General features: G+C 42.9%; 1 protein-coding gene across 1 annotated transcript in view; it reads left to right on the top strand.

Moving 5' to 3' along the window:
- Positions 1-26,024, top strand: part of NUDT3 (nudix hydrolase 3) — a 112,058-nt gene extending 86,034 nt beyond the window's left edge. The window contains exons 3-5 of the mRNA XM_070585860.1: positions 12,717-12,761; positions 13,930-14,014; positions 17,651-26,024. Coding sequence (XP_070441961.1) covers positions 12,717-12,761; positions 13,930-14,014; positions 17,651-17,829 — 309 coding nt within the window. The 3' untranslated portion in view covers positions 17,830-26,024. The remainder of the gene's footprint in view (positions 1-12,716; positions 12,762-13,929; positions 14,015-17,650) is intronic.
- The last annotated feature ends 206 nt before the right edge of the window (positions 26,025-26,230 follow it).

Below are 26,230 nucleotides of genomic sequence, written 5' to 3'. Positions count from 1 at the left end.
TTTCTTATGTGCCTTTTTTTCTCATTCATTATTGGTGGACTGTAGTATACTGAGAATTATTTTTAAGTACAGAGAGTAATTACATGTTTGAAAAAATGTTTTTCTTCATGTGTGAGTGGTTTGCTTAATTATAGACTCCTTAAACAATAATTCTTTTCCTCAGGACTCTTGACTTCAAGCATTTGGTATTATAGAGGAAAAGTCTGGTATCAAATATTTTTACCCCTGTGTAAACACATGAAAACTTTTCTCTTTATTTTTTTATGCTTTTTTTTGTGAGGAAGACTGGCCCTGAGCTAACGTACGTGCCCATCTTCCTCTACTTTATATGTGGGACGCCTACTACAGCATGGCTCGCCAAGCGGTACCATGTCTGCACCCAGGATCTGAACGGGCAAAACCCGGGCCACGGAAGTGGAATATACGCACTTAACTGCTGCGCCACTGAGCTAGCCCCTCAACCTTTACTCTTAATCTTTTCTGGTCATTTTTGTTTTTTTAACTTTTCATTGAGATTATGATAGTTTACAATCTTGTGAAATTTTAGTTGTACATTATTGTTTGTCTGTCATGTTGTAGGTGTACCACTTCACCCTTTGCGCCCACCCCCCACCCCCCGTTTCCCCTGGTAGCCACTAATCTGTTCTCTTTCTCTATTTGTTTAGCTTCCACCTATGACTGGACTCATACAGAGATTGTCTTTCTCTGTCTGGCTTATTTCACTTAACATGATACCCTCAAGGTCCATCCATGTTGTTGTGAATGGGAGGATTTTATCCTTTTTTATGGCTGAATAGTATTCCTGTGTGTGTGTGTGTGTGTGTGTGTGTGTGTGTGGACACACACACATATATACCTTATCTTCTTTATCCAGTCATCAGTTGATGGGCTCTTGGGTTGCTTCCACGTCTTGGCTATTGTAAATGATGCTGCAATGAACATAGGGGTGCATGGGACTTTTGGAGTTGCCGACTTCAAGTTCTTTGGATAGATACCCAGTAGTGGTATAGCTGGCTCATATGGTATTTCTATTTTTATTTTTTTGAGAAATCTCCATACTGTTTCCCATAGTGGCTGCACCAGTTTGCATTCCCACCAGCAGTGTATGAGGGTTCCTTTTTCTCCACAACCTCTCCAACACTTGTTACTTTTTGTTTGGGTTATTTTTGCCATTCTAATGGGTGTGAGGTGGTATCTTAGTGAGTTTTGATTTGCATTTCCCTGATGATCAGTGATGATGAGCATCTTTTCATGTGCCTATTGGCCATCCGTATATCTCTGGTCATATTTTTTATCTTTTTGTTTTCTGTTATATATTTTGGGAAGTTTCATTGACTTCTAACCCTCCTAATGAATGTTTTATTTCAGCAATCATATTTTTAAGTTCTAAGATACCATTTTTCATTCTTGGTTGCTTTTATATGCATTTTGTTCTTGTTTAGGATGCCACAGCTTCTCAAATTTTTTTTAAGAATAATAACTAATTTCTCCAAGTTTTATTCTGTTCCTTGAATTTTTCTTTCAACTAGAACCAGTTTTCATTTGCTTATTTTGACCTTTCTTTCCTTTTGGTGACTTTCCTTGGATGTCTCGTGGTCTGTGGTTGTGCTGTCACAGTGAGGGTTGAGGTGGTGGGGGCACCGACTGGGAGCTCTGTGTAAATGGCTAGGTGTCTGGAGTGACTGGAGGGAAGTGGAGCTGTTGTGCCCGGGGCTTTCTCAAAGAGTGCCCCATAGGAGGACTTTATTCTGGGGGTACTCCTAGATGTATCAGCTGTAGTAGTTCTTCCCAGTCTTTGTATTTTGATTAGCGCCCTCAGGGTTGTCTGGCTGATACGCGCCTGGCTCCGGCCGTTCTCCACACGTGGGGATAGCTGTTGGTATTTAGTTAGCCCTTTGGCTTTCAGGACCCATCTCACTTGCACTCTCTGTGTTCCTGCCGTATCCTGTCCTGCAGCATCTCCAGAGTCTGGAGCAGAGCTGGCCTCTTGCTTTTCTGCATCTTTCAGCCTTCATTTATCACTTTGCATCTTCTTGGAATTGATTTGAAATCTCCTTTCTTCCGATAGCCACTTTCCAGTCTTACTGCTCTTCTTCCATTTTAATTTGGTCTCAGGAAGAAGGAGAGATAATATGTTTAGTCGACTACTATACTTTTTTAGTTAATTTTTTTTTTTTTTTTGAGGAAGATTATCCCTGAGCTAACTACTGCCAATCCTCCTCTTTTTGCTGAGGAAGACTGGCCCTGAGTTAACATCCATGCCCATCTTCCTCTACTTTATATGTGAGATGCCTACCACAGCATGGCTTTTTGTCAAGCAGTGCTGTGTCCGCATACAGGATCCGAACTGCCAAACCCCGGGCCGCCAAGAAGAGGAACGTGCGAACTAACCGCTGCACCACCGGACTGGCTCCTAGTTAAATTTTTTTTTTTTAATTATATCTTCTCTCTTTTCCTTTGACTCTGAAGTAATACTGCTATAAATAGTTTTGTTTCTCTAAGGTAATTGTCTAAGATACTAAGCAGAGATATCTTGCTTTCGATAGATATATCCCCCCTCAAAAACATTCCAGGTAGGTTACGTTTTTGCAAATTTAGTCATCTTTATGTATGATTTATCTTAAACACTAGCAGCTTTTTTATTTATTGTTTATTAATTATTTTAGTTACTGAGAGAACCAGATTGAAAGATTAACTCTTTTACTGCAAATAACTACTCCTAAATTTTCTTTCAACCATTTTTTTTCAAAAAAACTGAAATAAAAGAAAAGATATCTTTTTACTCAGTTTATCTGTCTACATTATCACACATAACTGAATACTACCCATTGATGAATAGTTAATTCAGTGGCTTAGTGTAGAGATTAGGATCTGCCCTGTTAGAGAATATAGTACTGTATTTGAGCTGGTTTGTGTTGGAACCGTGAACAGAGACTGAATTACTGGGACAGGCGCCAGTCGCCTTCTGCTGAAGGAATTGAGTCCAGATGACTCTTCCAAAACAGTTGTGTTTGCTTTCCCGTCCAGCTCCACATTCCAGGAAAGGGTTTTTAGTCATTAGGAAGTATGGCCACAGCTTACTTTCATTGACTCCAGTACGGTTCGCGGTGGCTTCCGTAAATGCTCAGTGCGGCCCTGGACTCTGGAGACTCCACACGCTTTAATCTGCCCACAGCCGCTGCACCTGGGCAGGTCTGACTTATCTGGCTGAGGTGCCACTTAACAGCCTCCTCTTCATTCAGTGAACTTACAAATGCAGACTGTCTAGCAGAGAGCTTGCTACCAGAGAGTAAATTTAAGGGCTCTGATTCCAACTCGTCTTGAAGGGACCCCATGGGGCTCTGTAAAGAGCTAAGTTTCCAGGCTAACTCACAGTAAATGTAATTTGATTACACTTAGTTAAACTTACTAATTAATAGACACGTACTTGGATTAAAAAGGAAATAAAACTTGTCATATGTTGTTTTCAAACACAGTGATACTGAATGACTAAGAATGAAGGGATGGAAAAAGATCTATCAGACAAATACTAACCAAAAGAAAACCGGGATAGTAATTGTAATATCAGACAAAATAGAATTTAGGTGAAAAACATTTAAAAGGAACAAGAGAGATTTAATATTGATAAAAAGAACAGTCTGCTGAGACATATAAGCAGTCTTGAAGTCGTGTGCACCCAGCAAACTCTTCATCTACATAAAGCGAAATTAACAGGGTTATGGGGAAAACATGACAAAGCTACAGACATATTGAAGACTTCAAAACGTCTCATTTAGAAACTGATAGAAAAGTGGTAAACAGTAAGAAAAATAGAAGGATTGAGTAACACCATTAGCAAGGTTGATCAAATAGGTATATTGAGATATAAACTTGCACCAAACAAAGAATACCTAAGTTTTTCAAGCACACTTGGAAGAATTATAAAAACTAACCATATATTAAGCCATAAAAGAAGTATTAAAAATCCCAGCGGGCCGGCCCTGTGGCCTCGTGGTTAATTTCATGCACTCTGCTTCGGCAACCTAGGGTTGGCTGGTTCGGATTCTGGGCACGGACATACACACCATTCATCTGGCCATGCTGTGGCGGCGGCCCACATAGGGGAACTGGAATGACCTAGAACTGGGATGTACAGCTGTGTGCTGGGGCTTTGGGGAGAGAAAAAAAGAAAATAAAAAGAGGAAGATTAGCAACAGATGTTAGGTCAGGGCCAATCTTCCTCCCACACACACACACACACACACACAAAATTCCCAGAGCATCAATAATATAGACTTTATACCCTGACACAATGCAGTAAAATTAGAAATCAACAATAGAGCCAGCTTGACCAGAGAGAGAAACATATATTTGGAAACAGAAAAAAATGTTCTAAATAATCCTTGAGTTAAAGCACAAATCACAATCAAGATTACTAAGCAAATATACCTAAACAATTAAAGGGAACACTCCATGTCTTGACCTTTGGGATGCCACTCGTTCAGTTCTTTGAGCCTTAGGTGCTTTTGTTAGAAAGCAAAGTAGACATTCAATAAACTGAGCGATCAATTCAAGAAGCTAGAAAAAATAACAGGATGTGCCCAAAGAAAGTAAAAGGATGGAAATAACAAGGCGAGAGGACTGAAATTAATGGGGAAAAATAGAAATGATCAATAGAACCAAAAGTGGGTTATTTTTATTTGTCTAGAGACTTTTAAATTAAGAGGATGCTATGAAACACTACAGACAAAAAAGTCTGAGAACTTTGCTAAAAGTTTTCTAGTAAAAAACTACTGCAACTTACTTAAAAAAAGTTAGCGGGGCCGGCCCCCTGGCCCAGTGGTTAGGTTTGCACTCTCCGCTTCGGCGGCCCAGGGTTTTGCCGGTTCGGATCCTGGGCACCGACATGGCACCGCTCATCAGGCCATGCTGAGGTGGCATCCCACCTGCCACAACTAGAAGGACCCACAACTGAAAATACACAACTATGTAGCGGGGGACTTTGGGGAGAAAAAGGAAAAAATAAAATCTTTAAAAAAAAAGTTAGAAAACCTATACATGGATCATTAATCCTCATAGAAACTAAGTGGTACTCACCCCTCTCTCCAACAAAAAATGCTAAGATCAGACTAGATGAATTTTACCCCAAAACATATATTGTTATCTTAAAGAACTGTTCCAGAGAGGGTTAACTACACACCTCTTGGAAGGCTGGTATAATCTTGATCCACAAACCTTTTCTATAAAGGGCCAGATAATAAATATTTTAGACTTTAGAAACCATATGGCACCTCTCACCCATATTCAGCTCTGCTGTTGTAACGTGAATGTGCCCATATACGATACTTAAATAAATGAATGTGGCTATGTTCTAGTAAAACTTGATTTACAAAAACCAGTGGCAGGACAGATTTGGCTAGTGGGCCGTAGTTTGCTGACCCTGATGTTGATAATTAAAAGTAGAAAAGAACAATAAATTCTCACTTATGAGCATGGATACAAAAATCCTAGTAAAATAAGAGCAAATAGAAGGTAATGCTTTTTCAAAATATCATACAGTTGGATTATCCTGAGAATACAAGGATAATTCACTCTTAGAAAATACGTTTATGTGATTTACTTCATTAAGAGATTAAAATAGAAAACATTTTCATCTCAGTAAATGAAGAAAAATTATTTATTAAACTTCAATACCTGTTCATCTTAGAAACTGTTAGCAAACTAAAAATAAAGGGAAATTCCTTAGCCTGATAGAATGTCTAATAAAACCTATAAACACCATATTTTTGAAATTTTCAAAGCATTCCCAAGGCAGACAGGAAAAAAATAATTATGTTTGCTATCATGCTGCCATTTAATATTGAACTGGGATCCTGGCCACTGCAGTAAGACAAAAACAAATACAAATTATAAAGACTCAAAAGGACGAAGCAAAATTGTGGTTATTTGCAAATAGTATGATTATTAGCCTAAAAAACAAAGGAACACAACAGAAACTAGTAGAAGTAGGAAGAGCATTTAGAAAGGATGCAAGACATAAGATTCATATGCGGAAACCAGCAACGTTTCTTTAAGCCAGCAGTAATCAATGAGAAAATATGTAACTTTTAAATATATATATACCATTCACAACAGCAGCAAAACTATGCTGAAAGTAAAATGCCTTGCTATGGACTAAGAGTGTAGGCTCTTTACAATAAAAACAATGAAACGTTGTTGAAGGAATCAAAAAAGACCTGAGTAAATAGAGTGATATAGTTTTCTTTTTTTGGTGAGGAAAATTGACCCTGAGATAACATCTGTTGCCAGTCCTCCTGTTTTAGCTTGAGGTCTCTGAGCTAACACCTGTGCTAGTCTTCCTCTATTTTTGTGTATGTGGGATGCCGCCACAGCGTGGCTTGACCAGCAGTGTTTCTGTTCATGCCCGGGATCCAAACCTGTGAACCCCAGGCCACAGAAGCAGAGCATGCGAACTTAACCACTATGCCGCTGGGCCGACCCCAAAATAGTGTATTCTTGAATGAGAAGACTAAATATTGTAGAGATGTGAGTTTTTCTCAAATTAATCAAAAAATTCAATAATAAAAATAAACATCCCAAAAGGATTTTTCAAGAGATCTGAAAAACTGATTTTTGAAATTTTTGTGAAAGAATAAAGGTACAAAAATGGCTTTAAAATTTTTGAAAGAGAACAGAGAAGGGGACTACTTTTCCAGGTATTAAGATAAAGCGGTACTAGTTACAACCACGTGATATTAGTACGTAAATTAACAACTAGATTAGTAAAACAGAGTAATATCCATGAGTCTGTTCTGTAGTCTCTAGACCATTGGCTATTTGGGAACAAATTCCCAAATTTATTTTGGTGGATCATAGTATAAAACTCTCGAACTATTAGAAAAAATATGTGACTAACTTTACGCCATTGAGATAGGGATATGTTTCTTAAAAAGATATTATACACACAAAAGGAAAAGTTGAGTAAAATCAGCAACGTCTGATAAAACATGTTTAGCAGAGGACGTCAAAAACAGAGATAAAAGACAAATGCCAAATTGGGAGAAAATATTTACCCACAGAGGATGAGTATTAAGAAGATATAAATAATTTCTGACGGTTAAGATGGGCAATGATCAAATAAAAATGGATAAAGAGTATGAATTCCCAGAAGAAGTAATCTGCATGTCCATTAAACATTGGAAAAAGTGCACAATTTCAATTTAAAAATTACGTAGTATAATTTCACATTTATTATATTGACCCAAAATAAAAAAGACTGACAACAAACACCAAATATTAAAGAGGAACGAGAATGAGGGGAATTTATACCCTGCTTGTGTACTTGGAGAGTATATCACTTAGTTATTACCGTATAACAAACTATCCCAAAACTCAGTGGCTTAAAATAGTAGGTATGCTTATTGCTCACAAGCCCATGGGTCAGCATCTGGTGTACTCCGAGGTCTGCAGCCTACTCGGAGTTGAGTAGGCAGCTCCACTGGTCTGGGCTGGGCTTTCTCACATTTGGAGGGTAGCTGGCTGTAGATGGCTTTGTGATAGGCTCCACCGAGACTGGTCTTCCCCCTTTAGGAGACTAGCTCACATGGCAGTGGCAGAGTTCCAAGAGGACATGCGGAAACTGAGGCCTCTTGAGGCCTAGGCTTGGAACCGGCATACCATCCATCTGCATTCTGTTGGCGAAAACAAATCACAAGGCTGGCCTACGACAGTGGTGGGTAAATAGATTCCATCTCTTGGTAGGAAAAGCTGTAAAATTACATTTCAAAGGACGTGGATAGGGAGAAAGGAGGAGAATTGCCACAATTTCTACAGCTGATCTACTGCACAGAGCAGCTTGATAATACATGTGTGGGAAAATTGGAGATACTTTTACCCTGTGATTCAGAAATTTGACTTTTAGTATAGATCTTAGAGAAACTCCTACACTTGGTACGTAATAAGGATATCTGCAAGAGAGGTTTGTGTGTTTTTTTTGCAGTATTTTTTATAGTAGCTCAGCTAAATGTCTATAGTGAATGGATTAATTAATTGTGGTAAATTCCTAAAATAGATTATTGTTCAACAAATTAAGATAAATTAACTAGAACTCCATGTATCAGTATAGCCAAAACTCAGAAACATGGTATTGAGGGAAAATAAATTGCAGAAGGTGTAATCCTTTTTTTTAATCGGGTAGAGCAACATGCAGAAAATACTATCTGCTGTTACTGGTGGATATATACCTAAGTAATAAAAGTGTAAAAACACGCAAGAGAATGATAAACCCCAGTTCAGGTGGGTAGTTCCCTCTGGCAGGGGAGGGGAGTACGCAAGAGGCTTCAGTTACACCAGTAGTTTTACTTCTTTAAAAAAAGACAAAATTGTACATTACAATTTGACAGAGCTGGCTAGTGGCGACCTAAATGTTTATTATTTCTTTATTTTTTTGTTGTTTGAAATGTTCCATTTAAAAAACAAAACAAAAAACCCTGGGATGGGATTTCACTGGACTTACGCTGGCTTCCCATCCACTTCCGTCTGTCTTTTCACTGTGATTCTTTCCTTCTGTAATTGCTGAGTTTGGCGGGTGCCAGGAAGTCACGTGCATTGAAGACCACAGATGTTTGTTTGGGTTCCTCGTACAGACACTCAGAGTTGCTCTGCTGAGCTCCTTTGGGTCTGGGCTTACTGCCTTCTTAGAGGAAGCTTTGGTGCTACAGCTCTCTTGACTGTTTAGAAGTTTTGTTTGGGGATACTCAGTCTTCCTCAGAGAGCTGCCTTTTAAATCAAGGGAAGTACCAGGGAGCTTTTAGATACAAGTACCAGAATACCTGAGTAAAAGTGGCTTCAACGGCACCTGTGATTTTTCTCGAGTCCAGAGCTTGGCCACGACCATGTTGCTTCAGCAGCTCAGCAGTGTCAGACTTTGATTCAGCTTCTCGTTGGTTTTCTTGGCCTTCCCCTTAGGATCACAAGATGACTGTAGCAGCCCTAAGTTTCAGGTCCCAAGCAAGGAGGTGTGGGGTTTCTTTTTGTGTAGCTCTTTTTATCATGGTGGGAGATCTTCCCCAGAAGCCCGTGAGAGACATCCTCTCAGAAGCCATTGACCCAGAACTGGGTCACACACAGCAGCCCTGAACCCATCCCTGCAGAGGGGTGCAGAGTCCCTGTGGGACTCCGTGTGCCATAGCTGTCACCTGGACAGAATCTGAGTCTTACTGGCAGCAAGGAGGAAGGGGGAAAGCCTGTAGGCTAGACAGCCGTCGACGTCTGCCAAAATGTCTACCTTAGAGTGAAAAGTTGGTGTCAGAACTAGACAGTAAAGCCGGGGTTCTTTGTGATGGGAGACCGTTTTAGGGGCAGGCTCAAAGGCCCCTTCACGTTAGTGCCTCTGCCTAAGCCTTGCATGCACACTCGGAGAAACTGCCAGAGGAGAGATGCGATCAGCACGGTCTCCCTGATTGGGCCAGCCCTTTCCAGATAAATAGTTCCAATCTCAGTACAATACCCCAAAAGGAAAAAAGACGTTTGTGCTCTTTCTTTTTAAAAAGTAGGCAATGGCTGAGGTTATTTTTGTTAGCTAGACCTTAAGTAGAATTGGTGTTACATACTTTGAAGTGCGAGGAAGTGTTCACCTGCGTATGGTTGAATAATGAAGGGCAGCAGATACTTTATTTGCAATTCTTACTACTAGCTAAGATAGGCTTTTAAATAAAGACTCCCTCTCTGGATTTGGGGCTTTTGACATGTAGATTGAAATTGTAGCTGCTTTCATAATGATTTTGAGAAAAACAGATCCATACCAGCACCCTGACTGGACCAAACTTACATGTATCTGGAATCAAATCTTATCCCCAAATGTCTGAGCCAAGTGTCTGTCAGCTGTGACCCTGACACCTACCCTGACCTGTGTGCCAGAATCATGTGAGAGATAAAAATAACTCTTCAGTTGCCTGTGGCAGCGTTTGAGAGAGAGCAAGGAGATGAAAGTTGGACTGTGGAAAACTGTGAAAAAGTAAACTGTTCACTCTGTCTTGGAGGGCTCTTGCCTGGGAGGAATCTTTCTCTTTATCTGTGGCCTGGAGGAGCTGCAGCCGCCGTCCTCACTAGAGCGGCGCCTGCTCCAAGAAGACTGCCAAGTCCCAGTTAAAACTGGTAAACAGAGGAGTACTTCTTTGTCTTTGTACCGTAGAGTCGTTGGTCTAATAGATCCCCTAAGTGTTAGTATAAAACTTGAAAGAAGCACTGAGGGACAAATAAAACTTACTAGTGTTTACAACTTGAAGATTAATTAGAAGAGAAAATAAACGTCGCTGAAATTTCAGCGTACAGATGGCAGCATTGTTTGATTTACATGAGACATTGTAAGAATGCATCTGTTTCTTAGAGGAAGATGCTTTTATATTTTTCCCAGTTGCCTCTGATACAGAGTAGATCATAGATATATATGTTGCTGTTGAATGCAGAAATTATTATAATTAAACAAAAGTTTTAAATATATTGAGTTGTCATAAGATTAAGTTGGTTTATGCCTTTAAAATTTGGAGATCGTTTCCTTTTCTTAACATTTGATTTCTTTAAGAAAATTAAATAAACTGGACAGTAACTGCTAAAGAGAACTCTTTCTCCACTTTGCAGAAGAGAAATATGACTGAATGATGGCCTCTGTGAACCTCTAGGAATCTTTCCTTCTTCCCCGCTGGGCCCCCGCTCCCCCTAAGCCCAACAGCTTTACTCCCAGGCCCTGTCAGTGGAGACCTGTGGCAGGAACACAGGTGACACATCTCAGGAGTTGATCTGAGCCTTTTGGGGCTGTCTGGGATCCAGAGTACAGAGTTGGCTTTCCAGCCCGGACTGGCCTGCCAGCTCGTCCCACTTGTTCAGGCAGTTTCATTGCGTAATTCATGAGGTACAGTCGATCTAGTCTTAGCTGGCTGTGGAGTACAGTTATTTCTAAAATGTAGAAAAGCAATTTAAAGAAGAAAAGGTAGACATTTCCATTCAAGTAGACCAAAAGCCACGTGGGGAAAAGAATGGATGGGCAAAGAAACAGGCATGTTGGGAAGAGAAAGGAAAAGAATTCCTGGGCAGATAATTAGCAGAAATTAATTTCAAAATATAGCTCACCCAGGAGTCGAGGCCTTTAAATTGGCTTCTGTTGTTTCTATTATTAAATATCTGTTACGAACTTTTAGAGTGCTTATTTAAAATTTTTGTTTGTACAAACTTATTGGGCACCCACTGTGTTTAGAAAGTATTTTTGCCTTAATTTTTAATTTATCATACAAATAACATAGCAGTAGTAATAGAAAACAGGGTACTACATTCCCTAGGCATTTCCAGGGAAATCTTTCCCTCACCTCTCACCCACTTTGCTCCTAGCAGAGACGGATATAAAATATAAAAAGCAAAAGCTAAAAAGACATAGCCTGGCTTAAAAGCAAGGTGGATGCCTCCACAGATCAGAAGCAGCAGAATTGCAGAAGAGCGTGGGAAAGCTGCAGCCTGCCTGGTCGGGCGGCCGGTGGCTGGATCCCTTGGAGTAAGGGGGAGCCCAGGTGACCAGTGGAAAGGACACCAGCAGCTGAGACTTTAGAAAGATATGGGCCTACGAAGGGAGAGGACACAGATGCAGAGCATAAGAGAGGATGGAGCCAAGCCACCCTCTGATTCCATGGCTCTGCCTGTAGTGCTCCCCACATTACCTTGGAGCGGGAGCCCTGAGCTATCACTGTGAGACCTGGCTCTGTAGAGCCAGGTGAAAGCAGCCTCACAGCTGAGCCCTTCACCGACTGGAATAGGACTTGACTTCAGATGAAGTGAATTTTATAGCATGTCCTGACAAAGAACTGAAATATGTTCAGGATGTTCACAACTAAATAAAGGAATAACTTCTATTTTAAGAGAAGAAAATTTCATGAAAACAAAGGTGTACATGATGGAAACTGCTAGCCATGTAAAGAAATGAAAAATATCAAATAAAAAAATGGACCAGAGATGGGATAACTCTAGCCCAGATACAATTGAAAAGAAAATTAGTAAATTGGAATAGACTGAAAAATTCACATATAACGCATCAGAATGTCATAGATCTAAAAAAATACCAAGGGGCCAACCACTGTAGGAAGTTGCCCCCCTTCCCATCACTCTCTGCCGATCTCATTGCTCTGTGCATTTCTGTCATAATTCTTGTCACCAGCAGAATTGCCAGGTTTATGTTTTTGTTGCTTTATATATTCCTGAGCTCTTACAGGGTCCAGAGCTTTGTGCTGGGCATACTGTGTACAGACAGCCAAGAACAAGTCAGATGAGGGTCTGGCCTGGCTCTCATGGACCTTGTGTTCTAGCCTATTCGTCACTATACCTCTGTCATCTGCACTGTTATCTGGCTCATATTAGGCATTTGATGTGTTTGTTGAATGAATGAATAAATGAAGTAATTAATACCTCAAAACATCTTCCGTGTGGTCTTGGTTATCTTGCTCTGTTTGGCCAGCTTTGCAGTGGGGAGAGAGACTGGGAGGGGCTGAGAGGGATGCCCCTCCCTAGAGCGTACCCTGCTGCTGTCCGTCTGTGACGACACAGGAAACGCTGGCATGACTGCCACAGACCAGGAGTCCACCTGAGCTCTGTCCTCTTGGTTTTATTTCTATTTTACGAACTGCTCAAGAAGATTCAGAATGAGACCAGCAATATAAACAATATCAATGTGTTAATTTTCCTTTTTCACTTTTCAGGCTGGAGTAAAAGGGACATTGGGAAGATTAGTTGGAATTTTTGAGGTAAGTCTTTAAAAAATCTTTGGTGCAGTTGATATCATGTTTATAACCTCTTATGTATTCGTCTTAGTCTATTTAGGCCGATATAACAAAATGTCATATACTGGGTGGCTTATAAACAATAGAAACTGATTTCTCACGCTTCTAGAGACTAGGAGGTCCAAGAGCAAGGTGCCCGCAGATTCAGTATCTGGGGAGACCTGCTTCCTGGTTTGTAGAGAACTGTTCTCTCTCTGTTCGCATGCGGCAGAAGAGGGAAGGTTGCCCTCCAGGGTCTCTTTTAGAAGGGCACTAATCCCATTCATGAGGGTCTGCCCTCATGACCTAATCACCTCCCAAAGGCCCCACCTGCTGGTGTTATTACTGGGGTTAGAGTTTCAACATATGAGTTTGGGGGCAGGCCATAAACATTCAGTCCATTGCAGTCTTAATCTAGGGAAAATGCCACCTTTGTTTCACTGAGTTTCCAAAACAAAGCAGCACCAGCAGAGAATAGCATGCTTTCTTTTTTAATCCCATAGTCTCCTCCAAACAACTAGAATTATTTGTAAGTATTGTTTATCTCATCCTACTGCTCTTCCTCTCCTCCCTAGAGGTGGGGCGGGGGTTGTGTAGATAAGTGTAGAGAAGACAGAGGAAAAATAGAAGATGAGTAGCTGTAGCAAAGGAAGGAGAAACAGGGAAATAGGCTGGGGTAGAGATTTGGAGGAAGGTGGAAGGAAGTGAGGAATCGGGGCATAGAGATGAGCAGGGTCAGGGAAAAGGGGAGGTGTGTGAGGTAGTCAGCTGCTTGCGCTGATGGGGCTCCCACCCATCCACAGTCTCTTCTCTTGCTGGTGTTCTAGCTAGTTAAATACTTGGTTCCATTTTCTCGAGAGGTCACGAACCTGCCTCTCAGTATGCCTGTGAAGTTGCACTTAGGGCAAGGGGAAGGAAAAAGAGAGTGAAAGCCTTGGCTTTAGAAGCCTAGCCAAAGAGTGCACCCTCAAGTTCAAGTGTGACGTGTTTTAAATAGGCCATTTGGCCCTATTCTGTGTATGATTTTAGGATGATAAGAGAAAAGGAATCCTGTGTCTGAGCTCTCTGGACATACACAGAAGAGTGTGTTTCATTTAAGTCCTCTCAGCTCTCTAAGGAAAACCTCTTCCTCTGTCCTCTCTTTGCCCTTCAGAACCAGGAGAGGAAGCACAGAACGTATGTCTACGTGCTCATTGTCACGGAAGTGCTGGAAGACTGGGAAGACTCGGTTAACATTGGTAAGTTGTGTCCAGATAGCCTCCCAGAGCTCCTCACAGCCAGCTCTTGCCACACCACAGGTCATTACCCAGAGCCAGAGGCAAGAGCCTGAGGAAGAGAAGAAATAATGGAAAGATATGTTTAATAGAACAAGCATGTTCATTTTTGAACTTGTGAAAGTTAGTATTTTGAAATGTTTAAAAGGGAGCTGAGGGGCCGGCCCCATGGCCAAGTGGTTAAGTGCATGCGCTCTGCTGTGGCGGCCCAGGGTTTCACTGGTTTGGATCCTGGGTGTGGACATGGCACCGCTTGTCAGGCCACGTTGAGGTGGCATCCCACATGCCACAACTAGAAGGACCCTCAGCTAAAATATATAACTATGTACTGGGGGATTTGGGGAGAAAAAGCAGAAAGGAGAAAAAAAAGAAGAGGAAGAAGATTGGCAACGGTTGTTAGCTCAGGTGCCAATCTTTAAAAAACAAAAAAGGAGCTGAAGATGGGTTTGTGGTCAACAAATAGAAACATGGCCTGCAAAAATGTTGTTTTTACAATCAAAGTGAGTCCTTCTCAGCAGATACTGAGCAAGGCCTCCACAGTGCCAGGCCCGCCGATCTTTATTTTGGTGGCAGTGTAGTTGGTTAGTAGGACTTCATAAGGTCCTGCCCAGCGAGGTGACAGCGTGTGTTTTCCTTCTGAAGACCTTGATGTATACTCGGTCTCTGGGTCCAAACGGATGGCCCCGGGAACCCCAGGGAGAGAACAGGACCTTGGTTGTTCCCTGGGACACTTAGATTGTTGGAGAAAACTGTTGGTTTGGTGGGGGAGGAGATGGAGGGAGGGGGAGTGGTCTCCAGTTTTATCCCTGTTTCCCTTCATGCACACCCAGCTTTCTCCTCAGGAACCTCTCAGATCGCTATTATGTATATGTCTTTTGAATTAAGGACTGAGGTAATTTAATGGTTGGTTCATGGTTTAATTTTTTACCTCTGAAGGAAGGTATATTCTATAAAAGTGTAATATTCATTTAATTTGTTATAAATTGGCAAACGGATAAAGTTGACCTGCCAAAACCTTTCCCTTTGTTAGTATGTGCTTCACCACCATGCGCCTCACACTGCTGATCTGAGTATTTCCATAGCCCTTCAACTTTGAATGGCTTTGTGTCTGGTGAGAATGCAACATGCTTAAGTAAATAGGTTCAGTGGGGTTCATTAAAAATAGGCTGCAGGGGGGCTGGCCCCGTGGCCGATAGGTTAAGTTCGCGCGCTCCGCTGCAGGCGGCCCAGGGTTTCGTCGGTTCGAGTCCTGGGTGCGGACATGGCACCACTCATCAGGCCACGCTGAGGCGGCATCCCACATGCCACAACTAGAAGGACCCACAACTAAGAATATACAACTATGTACCAGGGGGCTTTGGGGAGAAGAAGGAAAAAAATTTAAAAAAAAATAGGCTCCTTGACAGCCAGTGCTGGGGCCTCAAGAGGAGACAGATGAGTGTGGCGTGGCCCTGTCCTCAGCACTATCGGGCGGGAGTCACACACTGTGATGTTAATTTTTAAGGTACCTTTGCTCTACTAATGTCCAAACAAGCCTTTCATCTTGTCCTCCCACTTCTGAGAATTGACCCGAATGAAATGGTCTAAAATATGGAGAATCAGCCTATGAGCCATCTTTCAGACGTACCCTTTTCAGATGAAAAAATTGGGTCTTAAATGTACAACTCCGTGAATGTTGAGTGATGTAAGGTGCATTGGTCTGATGGAATGTTAGACAGCTCTGAAACACACACTTAGGAAAACTCTATGTCATGGGAAAGTGCTTATGATACAGTGTTGGTGAGTGAAAAAAGCAGGGTGTAGAATTATATATACTCTAATTAGAGCTACATTAAAATAGGAGTTTGAAATGAAAACAAAAATGAGGTACTGGTTCTCACCTAAAGAATTGGCAGTGATAAAAGTCACGGTGCTGGCAGGGTGTGGTGACACTGACACTGCGACACAGGCAGGACTGGGGGTTGGCCTGGCCTTTCTGGAAAGCAGTGTGGCAACGTATACCACGAGCCCTTTAGAATTCAAATGTTTTATTCTTTTTTTTTTTATTTTTATGTTTTTTTCCTTTTTCTCCCCAAAGCCCCCCGGTACACAGTTGTATATTCTTTGTTGTGGGTCCTTCTAGTTGGGGCATGTGGGATGCTGCCTCAGCGTGGTTTGATGAGCAGTGCCATGTCCGCGCCCAGGATTCGAACCGACGAAACACTGGGCCACCTGCAGCAGAGCACGCGAACTTAACCACTCGGCCACAGGGCCAGCCCCTAATGTTTTATTCTTATAATCTCAGTTCTAGGGATCTTTCCCTGGGGATTAAAAAAACAAAAAACAAAAAAACAGAGATAAAGGGTTTTTTAAATTGTAGCATTATTTATAATAACTAAAATTTCACAGAGTATTGAGTGACAGGGAAATGGTTAAATGAATGACACTACCTCCATGCTAGATGTCATGATGTAATGCAGCCATTAAATGTCGTATTTTTTATAACAGAAGAATGCTTAACAGTGTGAAGTAAAAAAAGAAGCAATAACTGTAATAGTAATAATTTAAAAAGCAAACTTTTATAGCACATACTATGTGCCAGGTGTTGTTCTAATACATATTAATCTTCACACCAGACTTGTGAGTAGGCACTATTTATTTTCTCTGTTTTATAAATGAGGAAAGTAGGGCACAGAGAGGTTCAGTAACCTACCCAAAGCTGCACAGCTCATTAAAACTAGTGATGTAATTGGAGCCCAGCGTATTAGCTTCAGCATCCATATTCCTAACCACAACACTGTCAGAGCCTCTCAGGATTTGGAGCACCTTAAAGCATGATCCCATTCATAGTTGTTCAAATACAGTGTCTTTTTCAAATATGATGAAAGAAAAGCAAATGCGCCAAGATGTTTAGGATGGTCATTTCTGTTTGATAAGATGATGGGTAATTATTGTATTCTTTATACTTTCCTCTGTTTTCCCAATTTTAAGCAGTGATCTTTTATTTTTTATAAGAGAAGAAGTAACACAGGATTTAAAAACATGCATTTGAAAAAAATTAAGCAAATAGACTGAAAAGATAATAATGATTGTGTTGAGATTATTTTTTCTTCCTCTTTTTAAAAAAATATTTTCTATTATGTAGATATACAACTCTTATAAAAATTCTTTTAAATAAATAAATGATTACAAGTCAGCTCTCCTGGTGACTCTGGGAGCTGGAGCTCATGTTGATTTCTGCAGGAGATGGGGGTGCTGGCCGGGCTTCAGGTGCTCGCTCAAGCCGAGGAAGGCCCGGAGCCCGGGGTGCAAGGGGATGCTGCTAGCAATGGTTCTCTCTTGACAGAGGCAGGTCTCACACAGTTATGATAAGCTCTTCGGTTTTCAGATTTCTTATCTATTTTCTGCACTAGGCATTTGTGTAGTATTTAAGCATATAAAGTGTGCTTGCATTACTCTTGTAAGAGAAGAAAATAAGGAAAAATATATTTATAACAGGTTTTTAAAATGTTGATAACCATTGCTTTCATGTTTTCTTGTACGTTTTCTCGAAAGTTATAAGGTGAGAAGCCTTTCGTTGCTTCTCTTTGTCCTAATTTCTTTTCCTCTCTGCCTCCACAGGCAGGAAGAGGGAATGGTTTAAGATAGAAGACGCCATCCAGGTGCTGCGGTATCACAAACCCGTGCAGGCCTCGTATTTCGAAACGTTGAGGCAAGGCTACTCGGCCAACAACGGCACCCCGGTCGTGGCCCCCGCGTACGCGGTGTCTGCTCAGAGCTCCATGCCGGGCATCAGATGACTGCGGACGTCCTGTAAGAGACGGAGGTCGGAGACTGACTGAACAGAGACCCTCCCTCTCCCCTCGCTCTTCTCACCTCTCCTCACGGGCCTCCTCTTTCAGACAAGGCATGGCGGGTGGCAGAGAAAGGGTTACTGATAATGTTGCTGTTTGGTGTTACGTGATGGGGCTTTTTCTTCTTTTTATTAAGGGGGTGGGGGTTGGGCTGTAATTTGTAAGACCTTCTGTGCATGATCTGTCCCTCCGTTTTCACATCCCTCCAGTTCTCTAAAGAGATGCAAAGAGCCTTCCCTCTGCCTGGGATTCTGGAGTGTTCCTGTTTGTCTCATCCCAGCCCTGGCCAGTCATTTTTCTTTGATTTTTAATTTTTTTTAATTAAAAGATACCAATATGAGATGAAACCTTTCAAGAATTTGTCCTACAATGTGCTGTTGAGTTCAGTAGGTTGGTCACTTCCGCTGCAGGATGCATTTATCTACACATTATATACTGGGCATATAATATGCAAATAAGTGACTTTTAGAAGAGGAATTTAACTTTTAATTTTTCAAGGTTTTGTTTTGTTGTTTAAATTTGGGGTGTTTCTGAAATGGAGAGCCTTGTAATTGCTTTTTGTTTGTGATGCTAGTGGCTAGGTAAGTGTCCCTGTCCCCTCTCTTCTCCCGAGTCATTAACTGTAGTTCCGTAGAGTACGGGAAGAGTCTAGCTGCCTTCACAGTGCTCCCAGGACTCATGGCCTTCCCTTGTCATGGCTGTGTTTCCATGCCAAGAAAGATACCTGTGTTCTTTTTTATTACCAAGCCAGGAACAAATGGCCGCAACTCAGATCCGGAGAAACAATGATAGAAATTGAATTCCTCCCTACATGTCGACAATAGGAGGTTGAACTGGATTCTTGGGATTGCTGTCTAAAAAACTGGAGCATCGAGCACTGTTTCTATCCTGCTGGTTTGGATTTTTTTCCATAATGCTATACTTAACGCCGACAGCAGCCTCTCTCCTTGTGCATACATGCCTTACACCGTGCTGAACTGGATATTGTCCTTGTGCTCTGAAGCATCCAATGTACTTGGCAAGTGCAGCTGTACAATCCTGTCCCCATGATGGGTAACCATGTGTAAGTTTCTGAAAAGTACACAGGAGGAAGATTCAGGTGTTTGCTTGTCTTTGTAACATTACAGCACTTGTAATTGCACCGTGGAGCATGCCGGAAAATATTAAATTTGTCTCCCACTGGGATGTGAAAGGTCCATCTTCTGCTGAGAAGTGGTGTGGGAGAAGGCGTAATATTTCCCAGAACAGCTACATAATGCATTGGCTCCCTGCAAGCTGTGTTTTGGTTTTTGATAACAGGTTTCATGCTGGCTTCATTTACCAATTGTGTTGTTCAGTTTGGAAGTAAGCAGCAAAGGGTCTTGAGATCAAAGGATGGGACTGGGAGGGGGGACACTGATCAATCCCTGGCTTGGGACAGGAGTTTGTTGCTATGCTCTTAGTGGCATCTCCTTTGTCAAACCTAGCCAAGATGTGAAATTAGATTCGTAGTTCTCTTTATTTAAAAATTCTAATAAATATTCAAACTTTGAAAGCTTTTGCTCTTCCCTCCCACTACAAGAAATGTATGTATCTAGTGGGCCCGTAGGATTCAGTGTTCTGCGTCTTTAGGGACGTCAGTTGGTGAACCTTAAGTCTTGCTAGCTTCTCTTGGTTTGCATCCTCTCTCCCAGTCTTGAAATGCAGAACCAAAAAGCAGTGCTGGCAGTTTCCTTAGGATACCGTCCTACCTCTGGGAAAGGAATTCTTTCCCCAAGGAAGGGTCCCGATGGATGGAGACAGCACCATGGGACTTGAGCATAAATGCCAACTCACTCTTCATATGTCCTACTTAACAATGAACATACTGCTGCTTGTCGCCTGATTTAGAGCATTTTAAGGTTCTGTTGGAATAAAAAAAGGAGAAAATAAAATAAATTCAACTAAGCACTGAGTGGAATCCTAAAAACATATTCTTCCAAATAAATTCTACTTTTATGATACAGGTTGAAAGTGCTTTGCAGGAAAGCAATCAGTACTCCTAAAAAAGGAACTTTAGTGTTAATGGTAATTTGTGCATTTTTTTAATGATCTGAAGATGTTTTTAGTGGGCTGGTGTAACAGTACACTACCCTGCAAAGTCCAGTTGGGATTGTTGTTGGCGTCTTTGGGTCAGGAAAGTGAACTGTGCCAAGAAGTCTTTTTCAGTGACATGAAGGGATCCTATTAATGTAGTTAACTGGAGAGCCCGTGCTGATGCTTTCCTCACTGATAAAAGGAGGCTTTGTCCAGCACCAGCATTGTTGAGACTGGTGCTGCTTTCTGTCGCACTGGGATTCTGATGAGCAAGACTGGTGTTTTTCCCTCCCTGGCACCATACGCACCACAGGCGTCCTGACTGATGTGTAGGCACAGCCCTTCTGTGATAGGTTACTTAGTTGCAGTTACTTTATATCTCCTCAGAGAAAGCAAGGAGAAGCAAAAGAAAGCACAAAAATCACCCTACTTGCAGCATATTGCATTGACACTGATTTGCCATGGATGCTGCAAGTACTCACCTTTTTCAGGCTTCACAGAAACAGCTTCCTGGGGGTCAGGGCAGATAGAAAGTCTTGTGCTCACAGTGAATTTGCACATCCTAGATTCTGGTTATTACTGGAGCATCCATCGGAGTCTGCCATACTCAGGATAGAGAAAGACGGCAATGGATTTTTTAAATTAAAATTTGTTTTTAGTTTGCAAACTGAATTTTAAATGGTTGTTTAAATTGCAGCCGTTGGGCAAATACCAGTGAGGTTATGCCATCTTTTTGGACCAGAACTTTTTCTGTGTGTGTGTGTGTGCGTGTATGTATGTAAGACAGAGAGAGAAGGGCTACCAGGAGTCAGCCGTGTTAGATTTTTTGTATCCTTCCAGAACAGTGCAGCCCGTGAACAGGAGTCTTGGTTTTTCTCATAGCAAACATAACAGGATGGAAAAGTCAGTGAATTGACTGTGCTGTTTTTACAAGTGTCTGCTGCCCCATCTGCCCTGCATGGAGAGGGCTCCCTCGCTGCTGAGTCTGAGCTGGGGCCATCTGGAGGGATCAGAGAGTGGGAGTGTCACTCCCTCTGAGGTCTCGGAAGGCCTAGAGGTGGCTTCGCTGCAGGATTTCCGCCCTCTGCATTGCGTGGTGCAGCGTGTGGAACAGCGAGGCGCTTGAGGCCTTGCTTCTCGCAGCCTCTGGGGAGCAGGGCGGGTCACCGCCCTCTGGGAGTGTTTTGCAGCATTTTTGTAAACGTGTTGCCACATAGTCAAGTTCCTTCATGGTGAAGGAGTGTTTTCTGTGTTGATGTTAGGAGTCAGCCCATGTAAAGTCTCTTAGAATTGCTTAGAAGAAAAAAAGTCACCTTTTGTTTTTAGAAGAAAAAAAGTTCCCCTCAGAACCGTTCTTCTCCTCCTCCTCCCTCTGTCTCTTCTCCGGTGCGGTGTGTGCTGGAGGCTCCTTCTCAGCCTCTGTAATCAGAGGAGCCATCGGTCTTCTGCTGGACCTGGCTGTGCGTTTCACACGCTGTACTTTACATGTTTGTCATTTCCACGTGCTGTATTAATGCCTGTGTTGGTCTCCTTACTTGATCTTTTTAAAAAACAGCTTAGTCTGAGCCACATTTTTTTAGTTCACGAAAAGGATTTAATAACCACAATGTGATTTTTACCACAACTGTGTGATTTTTAATATTTCTGAAGTGTTCTCTAAGCCTCTCCTAGTTGAGAGTAGATGTAGAATTCGAAGAAATATCTGGAGAAATCTCCACAGGGGATGAAGTTTTGCTTTGAGAAAATGAGGATTAGCTATAATTGATAATATAGCTTCCTCCTGGTCCCATCTGCATTTCAGAAAATAATCCACATCTTTACAAAAAATAGGAGACATGCAGGACAGTTCACTCAAGCAGCACTGGGGAGAGGAGGTTCTTTAATGGTGATTAAACAATGCAAGTGGCTCTTCTAGTTCTTATTCTTGGAGACCCTAAAAGAGGTCAGGCTGGAGGCTGTGCAGTCCGCACTGCCCAGTTGAGGTGGCCGTCATTTCTTCTGAGCCCTGCTGGGGTGGAACCGCTTTCCCCAAGGTCGTGGGAGGCTTCCCATGAAGCTGTCGACGATAGTGGCTTCGACCTTGCTCCATCAGGACACCTGCCTCACTTGGAGGAGGTGGGAAAGCACGCTATAGCCTCTGCGCTCTGGGCTGAACCTTGCAGCCGGGGACCTCACTGTCCAGCAGAGCTGTGTTTTCCATGCCACTTTAGGTATCTCCTAAATCAGTGAGCCATTGGCGTTTCCAGGTAAATTGTAAATTGGGAGGCATTGTCTACAATCCATAAAAGATACTATTGTCCATGCATCAGGTTGACTTGAGGTCACCACAGGTCCTGGGAACCGAGAGATTTTAGGCAGACTCTCCTTTGGAGGCCAGCAGCCTTCCACTCCTGCCTCTCAAAGGGCAGCTTCACATTTTGACCACATTTTTGCATTAGCTGCTAACGTTTCAGGGGTGTGAGAAGCCTAATCAGGACAACTGAGAAACTGATACCTCTCATCTTCAGGTTAATCAAGTAGTTTGTCCTCCTAGTCCCCCTAAAAATTAATAAATAAAAAGAGAAAGAATCCCATTTGGTGTTGCTTTGGACACGCTCCTTGAGCGGAGGCCAGCAGTCACATGATTTTGTGCGTCTCTGCAATATGCAGCTTTCTAAGGAAAAAAGGCATATCTCTCCCCTAAAGCGTTGTTTATAGTGATGATTTGGTAAGCTTGAGCTTGTCTTAGAAAATGAGACTATCCACCTGGCCAGGGGAGCTCGAAGGGAGCCGTGTTAACTCAGAATTCAGCATACCAGGAGGGACTCTGCTGAAGAAAAAAGTGCTTTTGGACTAAGAAGATTAACATCTAAAAGGTGGAGTCATTGCTTCTGTTCCCCTAGTAATCAGTTGTTTAATTAATTACTCTAGGTTTCTTGTGGTTTACATTCCTAGTTCTTAGCCCCGAACAGGGGCAACTAGAACACCAAAAAAGGCATTTAAACCCTGGAGGCAGGCTTTAAAGTAGACAGAAACAGCAGCATTGTCATTTTCCAGGCTCATCACCATTTTGATGTGCTACCCAGCCTTCCACCCCCACCGCAACCAGGCCAGGTGTGAAGATTCTATTAGTCATTGGGTCAGGGAACAGAAATTCTGGTTCTGGAACAATTACCTACTATGTTGCTTCCCATTTGTGGATGTTATCTGTGGGTGTCCCTTCAGAGAACGTCTCAGGAGTACAGTAAATTGCTCATCTGGGCTTGAGGCATTTGGATCCAAACCTTAAGTCTTTGTAACTCATTAGGAAAAAAGCAAGATGCCCTACTCCTGCTGCTGGGCCTGGAGCGGGTGCTCCCCTCTCTGTAGTGTGGGTGCTGTGGCTCACCTTCAGGAGGGCGTTTTGCCGGTAAGATTGCCCGTAAATCCCTATGGGAAGCAGTCCTGACGACAGCCTGTCTTTCTGAGCGCGTTTGTGCCGAAATGCAAATGTGAACCTAAAGCAGCAGCAGATCCCTGGAGCCTGCTCCGCTTCTTTATTGTCCCCTCGAAAAAGAAGCTGCTCAGGGTTAAACCTGGGTCTTTAACCTCTATTTGTTGTAGAGAAAATGTGTCACTGATAAATGAACTAAAGAAGACGTCTAGTTTTGATTACTCAATTCCGGCAGCATAACAGATAGGACTTACGCCAGGGAAGGTAGAAGCTGATTATTGAGACACCTGGGAGCCAGAAAGGATGGGTCTGCTCCACATAGAGCCTGCACAGGGAGCGGATCTGAAGTGGGGTCTTGGAGAGCTTCCAAAGTGTTAAAATGAGGGGAGGACTCAGAGTGCTTTTGCTCAGTGAGCAGGCAGCTTGGTTTCTCCCGAGAACATGAAGGGCTTCCGAAGGGAACAGCAGGCATCTGAGCCACAGCGCACAGACGCAGACTTGCCCCGTAGCCTCTTCCCACATGACTCTGAGCGTTTTTGCTCAGATTCCAAGGGGACTCTCCCCTCCAAAATCTAATATGCTTCAGGTGTTTTGTTTGGCCTCTGAGAACCTCACCCTTTCACTTCCACCTGGGGGTGGACAGAGCTGTGTTGCTCAGGGCGCAGATGCATGAGTGAGTCCAGGGCCCCGCAGCATAGTGTTGCATTTAGTAGAAAAATAATTGGTCCTCTCTGTTGTAAAAGAAATACAGTATATGGTGCAGTTTTGTAAATGTCAGGTCTGTTTTTATTGTTTCATGGTCTGAAAACCTTCAAACTGGTTTATAATCAAAGAAAAGGTTGGTAGTTAGAATAAGTAAAATTTCAGTTAGTGCGTCTGTCTGAAAAAGATAGCTAGCAGTTTGCCATGTGCTTAAGGAAGTCAGGAGCATTTGAGGATGTTGGGAGCTGTTGTGAAAGTGAAGCAAGTGTCTCTGGCTTGCTCAAGTCTTTCAGAGAAAGGAAGTGGAAGTCCATCCGTAGCATCTTCATATGTGCTCTGGCCAGGCCATCCTGTATTTCAAGGACCCTGTCTCCTCTCCCAGCCAGTGACCTTGGTAGGGGATGGGCTCTGAGGAGGTAGTGAGGCCCCAGCTCAGTCTGCTCACCTGCAAGATATGGTCTCCAAACAGCGTAAGGTTTATTTACAGGGCTTCTTCATATGATCACCTCCACTCTACTCATTCACCATCATCAACAGCAGGTTAAAATCCCGGCTACGATTCCAGTTGTGAAGCAGATAAACTAGATGTGCCTCCTCCCCATCCCAAGTGTGTCGCCCAGATGCAGTCTCCCTTTGGCCAAGTTCAACAGGGAATTCCAGGGAACCCCCTGGATTGAGGCAAAGTGGCCAAGATGCATTCAGTTTAACTTTTTCCAAAGGACAGAAGTCTTTATCCCTCCCCTCTAGTGCTCATACATTTTAGCTGAGGGTGAAATGGTCAAGTCTAGTAATGTCTCCAGAACTGAGACGGAGCCAGGGACCCACGCGCCCAGGACCAGTCCCCTGGGGATCACATAGGCTCAAAGGATGTTCTGTTCCCCCCCAGAACTCTGCTGCTGTCCCTTTCCATTAGGACCACTCAGAAAAACAAACAACTTAGTCTTCCCATCATTAGGTCACCTAGTGCCTTGGTGACCGTTCTACAGAGTGAGGGCTTATGTGTCACCTCTTTAGGCAGTGCGCTTCATATTTGTAGGAAGGGTAGAAAGTAGAACAACCAACGGGCTGAGTACTCACATCCTTGGAGAGCTTGGCCAGCTGAAGGAGCTCAATAAAACTGGGGGATCCAAGGAGTGGCGCTTGTATGGGAGAAGGGATTGTTTATGTCCTTTCACTTCTTGGGACCTGGTGCTGGGTTATGAAATGGGTTTGGAGTACTAGCACCCTTTCCCTCAATCCTGTGCTCCAGGACTTAGGAGCTTCCAACCCATCCGTGCATGGTCTTGTTTTCCATTTTTTGTTTCCAAAGCAGCCTTGCTTGATATTGCATGGAAAATCAAGTTTTCCTTCCTGCCCACTTGGAGCCACCTGCCCACGTCTAGGCCTGGCCTCTTCCCCACTGTCTTCATAGCTCTCATAAGGAAGACTTCAAAGTGCTCTTAGGAGCTGAGGGGAATGGAATTTGGTCCAGAGAAGGCGGGAGGAAACTGAGTTTTCCTGTTTTTTCTCAAGGAGGATGTTCTTGGGCTTCCTTCACGCTTCTCTTTCCCACGGGTACAGTCGAGTTGTGGAAGAGGGCTGAAAAGAAGGGGGAACCAGGTCCAGCCCCAGATTCGAGTATGAGGCACATGCACAACAGATGTAAGTCCCACATCCCCTGTTTCGTAGCAGGCCAACCACACATAATCATTCCCCTTCTTTACTAAAGTGTCCCCTTATGTGGTGCCAGCAACAGAGGACAGACAAACTCCTTCCCTGTAGTCTAGATGGAGCTTTGGTACTACCCCTAAAATTCCCCACCCCCGTACCCCACTCCTTTTTGTGAAAGAACAAATGCTTCAACCTGTGAGCGTGCTGTCCCTTTCTCTGTGTTAATCAGCTTCCTTCCATGTGAGCTGTGTGGGAGGGAAAGGCATTGGAATTGTAGGTTGTAATCTTGTGCCAACCAATAAAAACCAGTATTTCACACACATCCCTGCTTAGTGTCTGGTCTCTTCTTTCTAGAGGTTTTCTTTGAGTCTTTCACATCAGTCTTCTTTTGACCTAACCCCCACTCTGCTGGGTTCTTGGGAGTTGCCCCAGAAGTCACAGGTGGCCCCATGGAATATTTGCTGTTCTGGGAATTCAAGTGAGGAATGAAGTGGGGAGGCCCGTGGCAGGCAGCGAGAATGAGCGTGT

Source organism: Equus przewalskii, chromosome 19 (assembly GCF_037783145.1).
Source record: "Equus przewalskii isolate Varuska chromosome 19, EquPr2, whole genome shotgun sequence".
In the NCBI taxonomy this organism is placed as follows: domain Eukaryota; kingdom Metazoa; phylum Chordata; class Mammalia; order Perissodactyla; family Equidae; genus Equus; species Equus przewalskii.
Note: the sequence above shows the minus strand (reverse complement) of the source record. Positions and strands in the feature narration are given on the sequence as shown.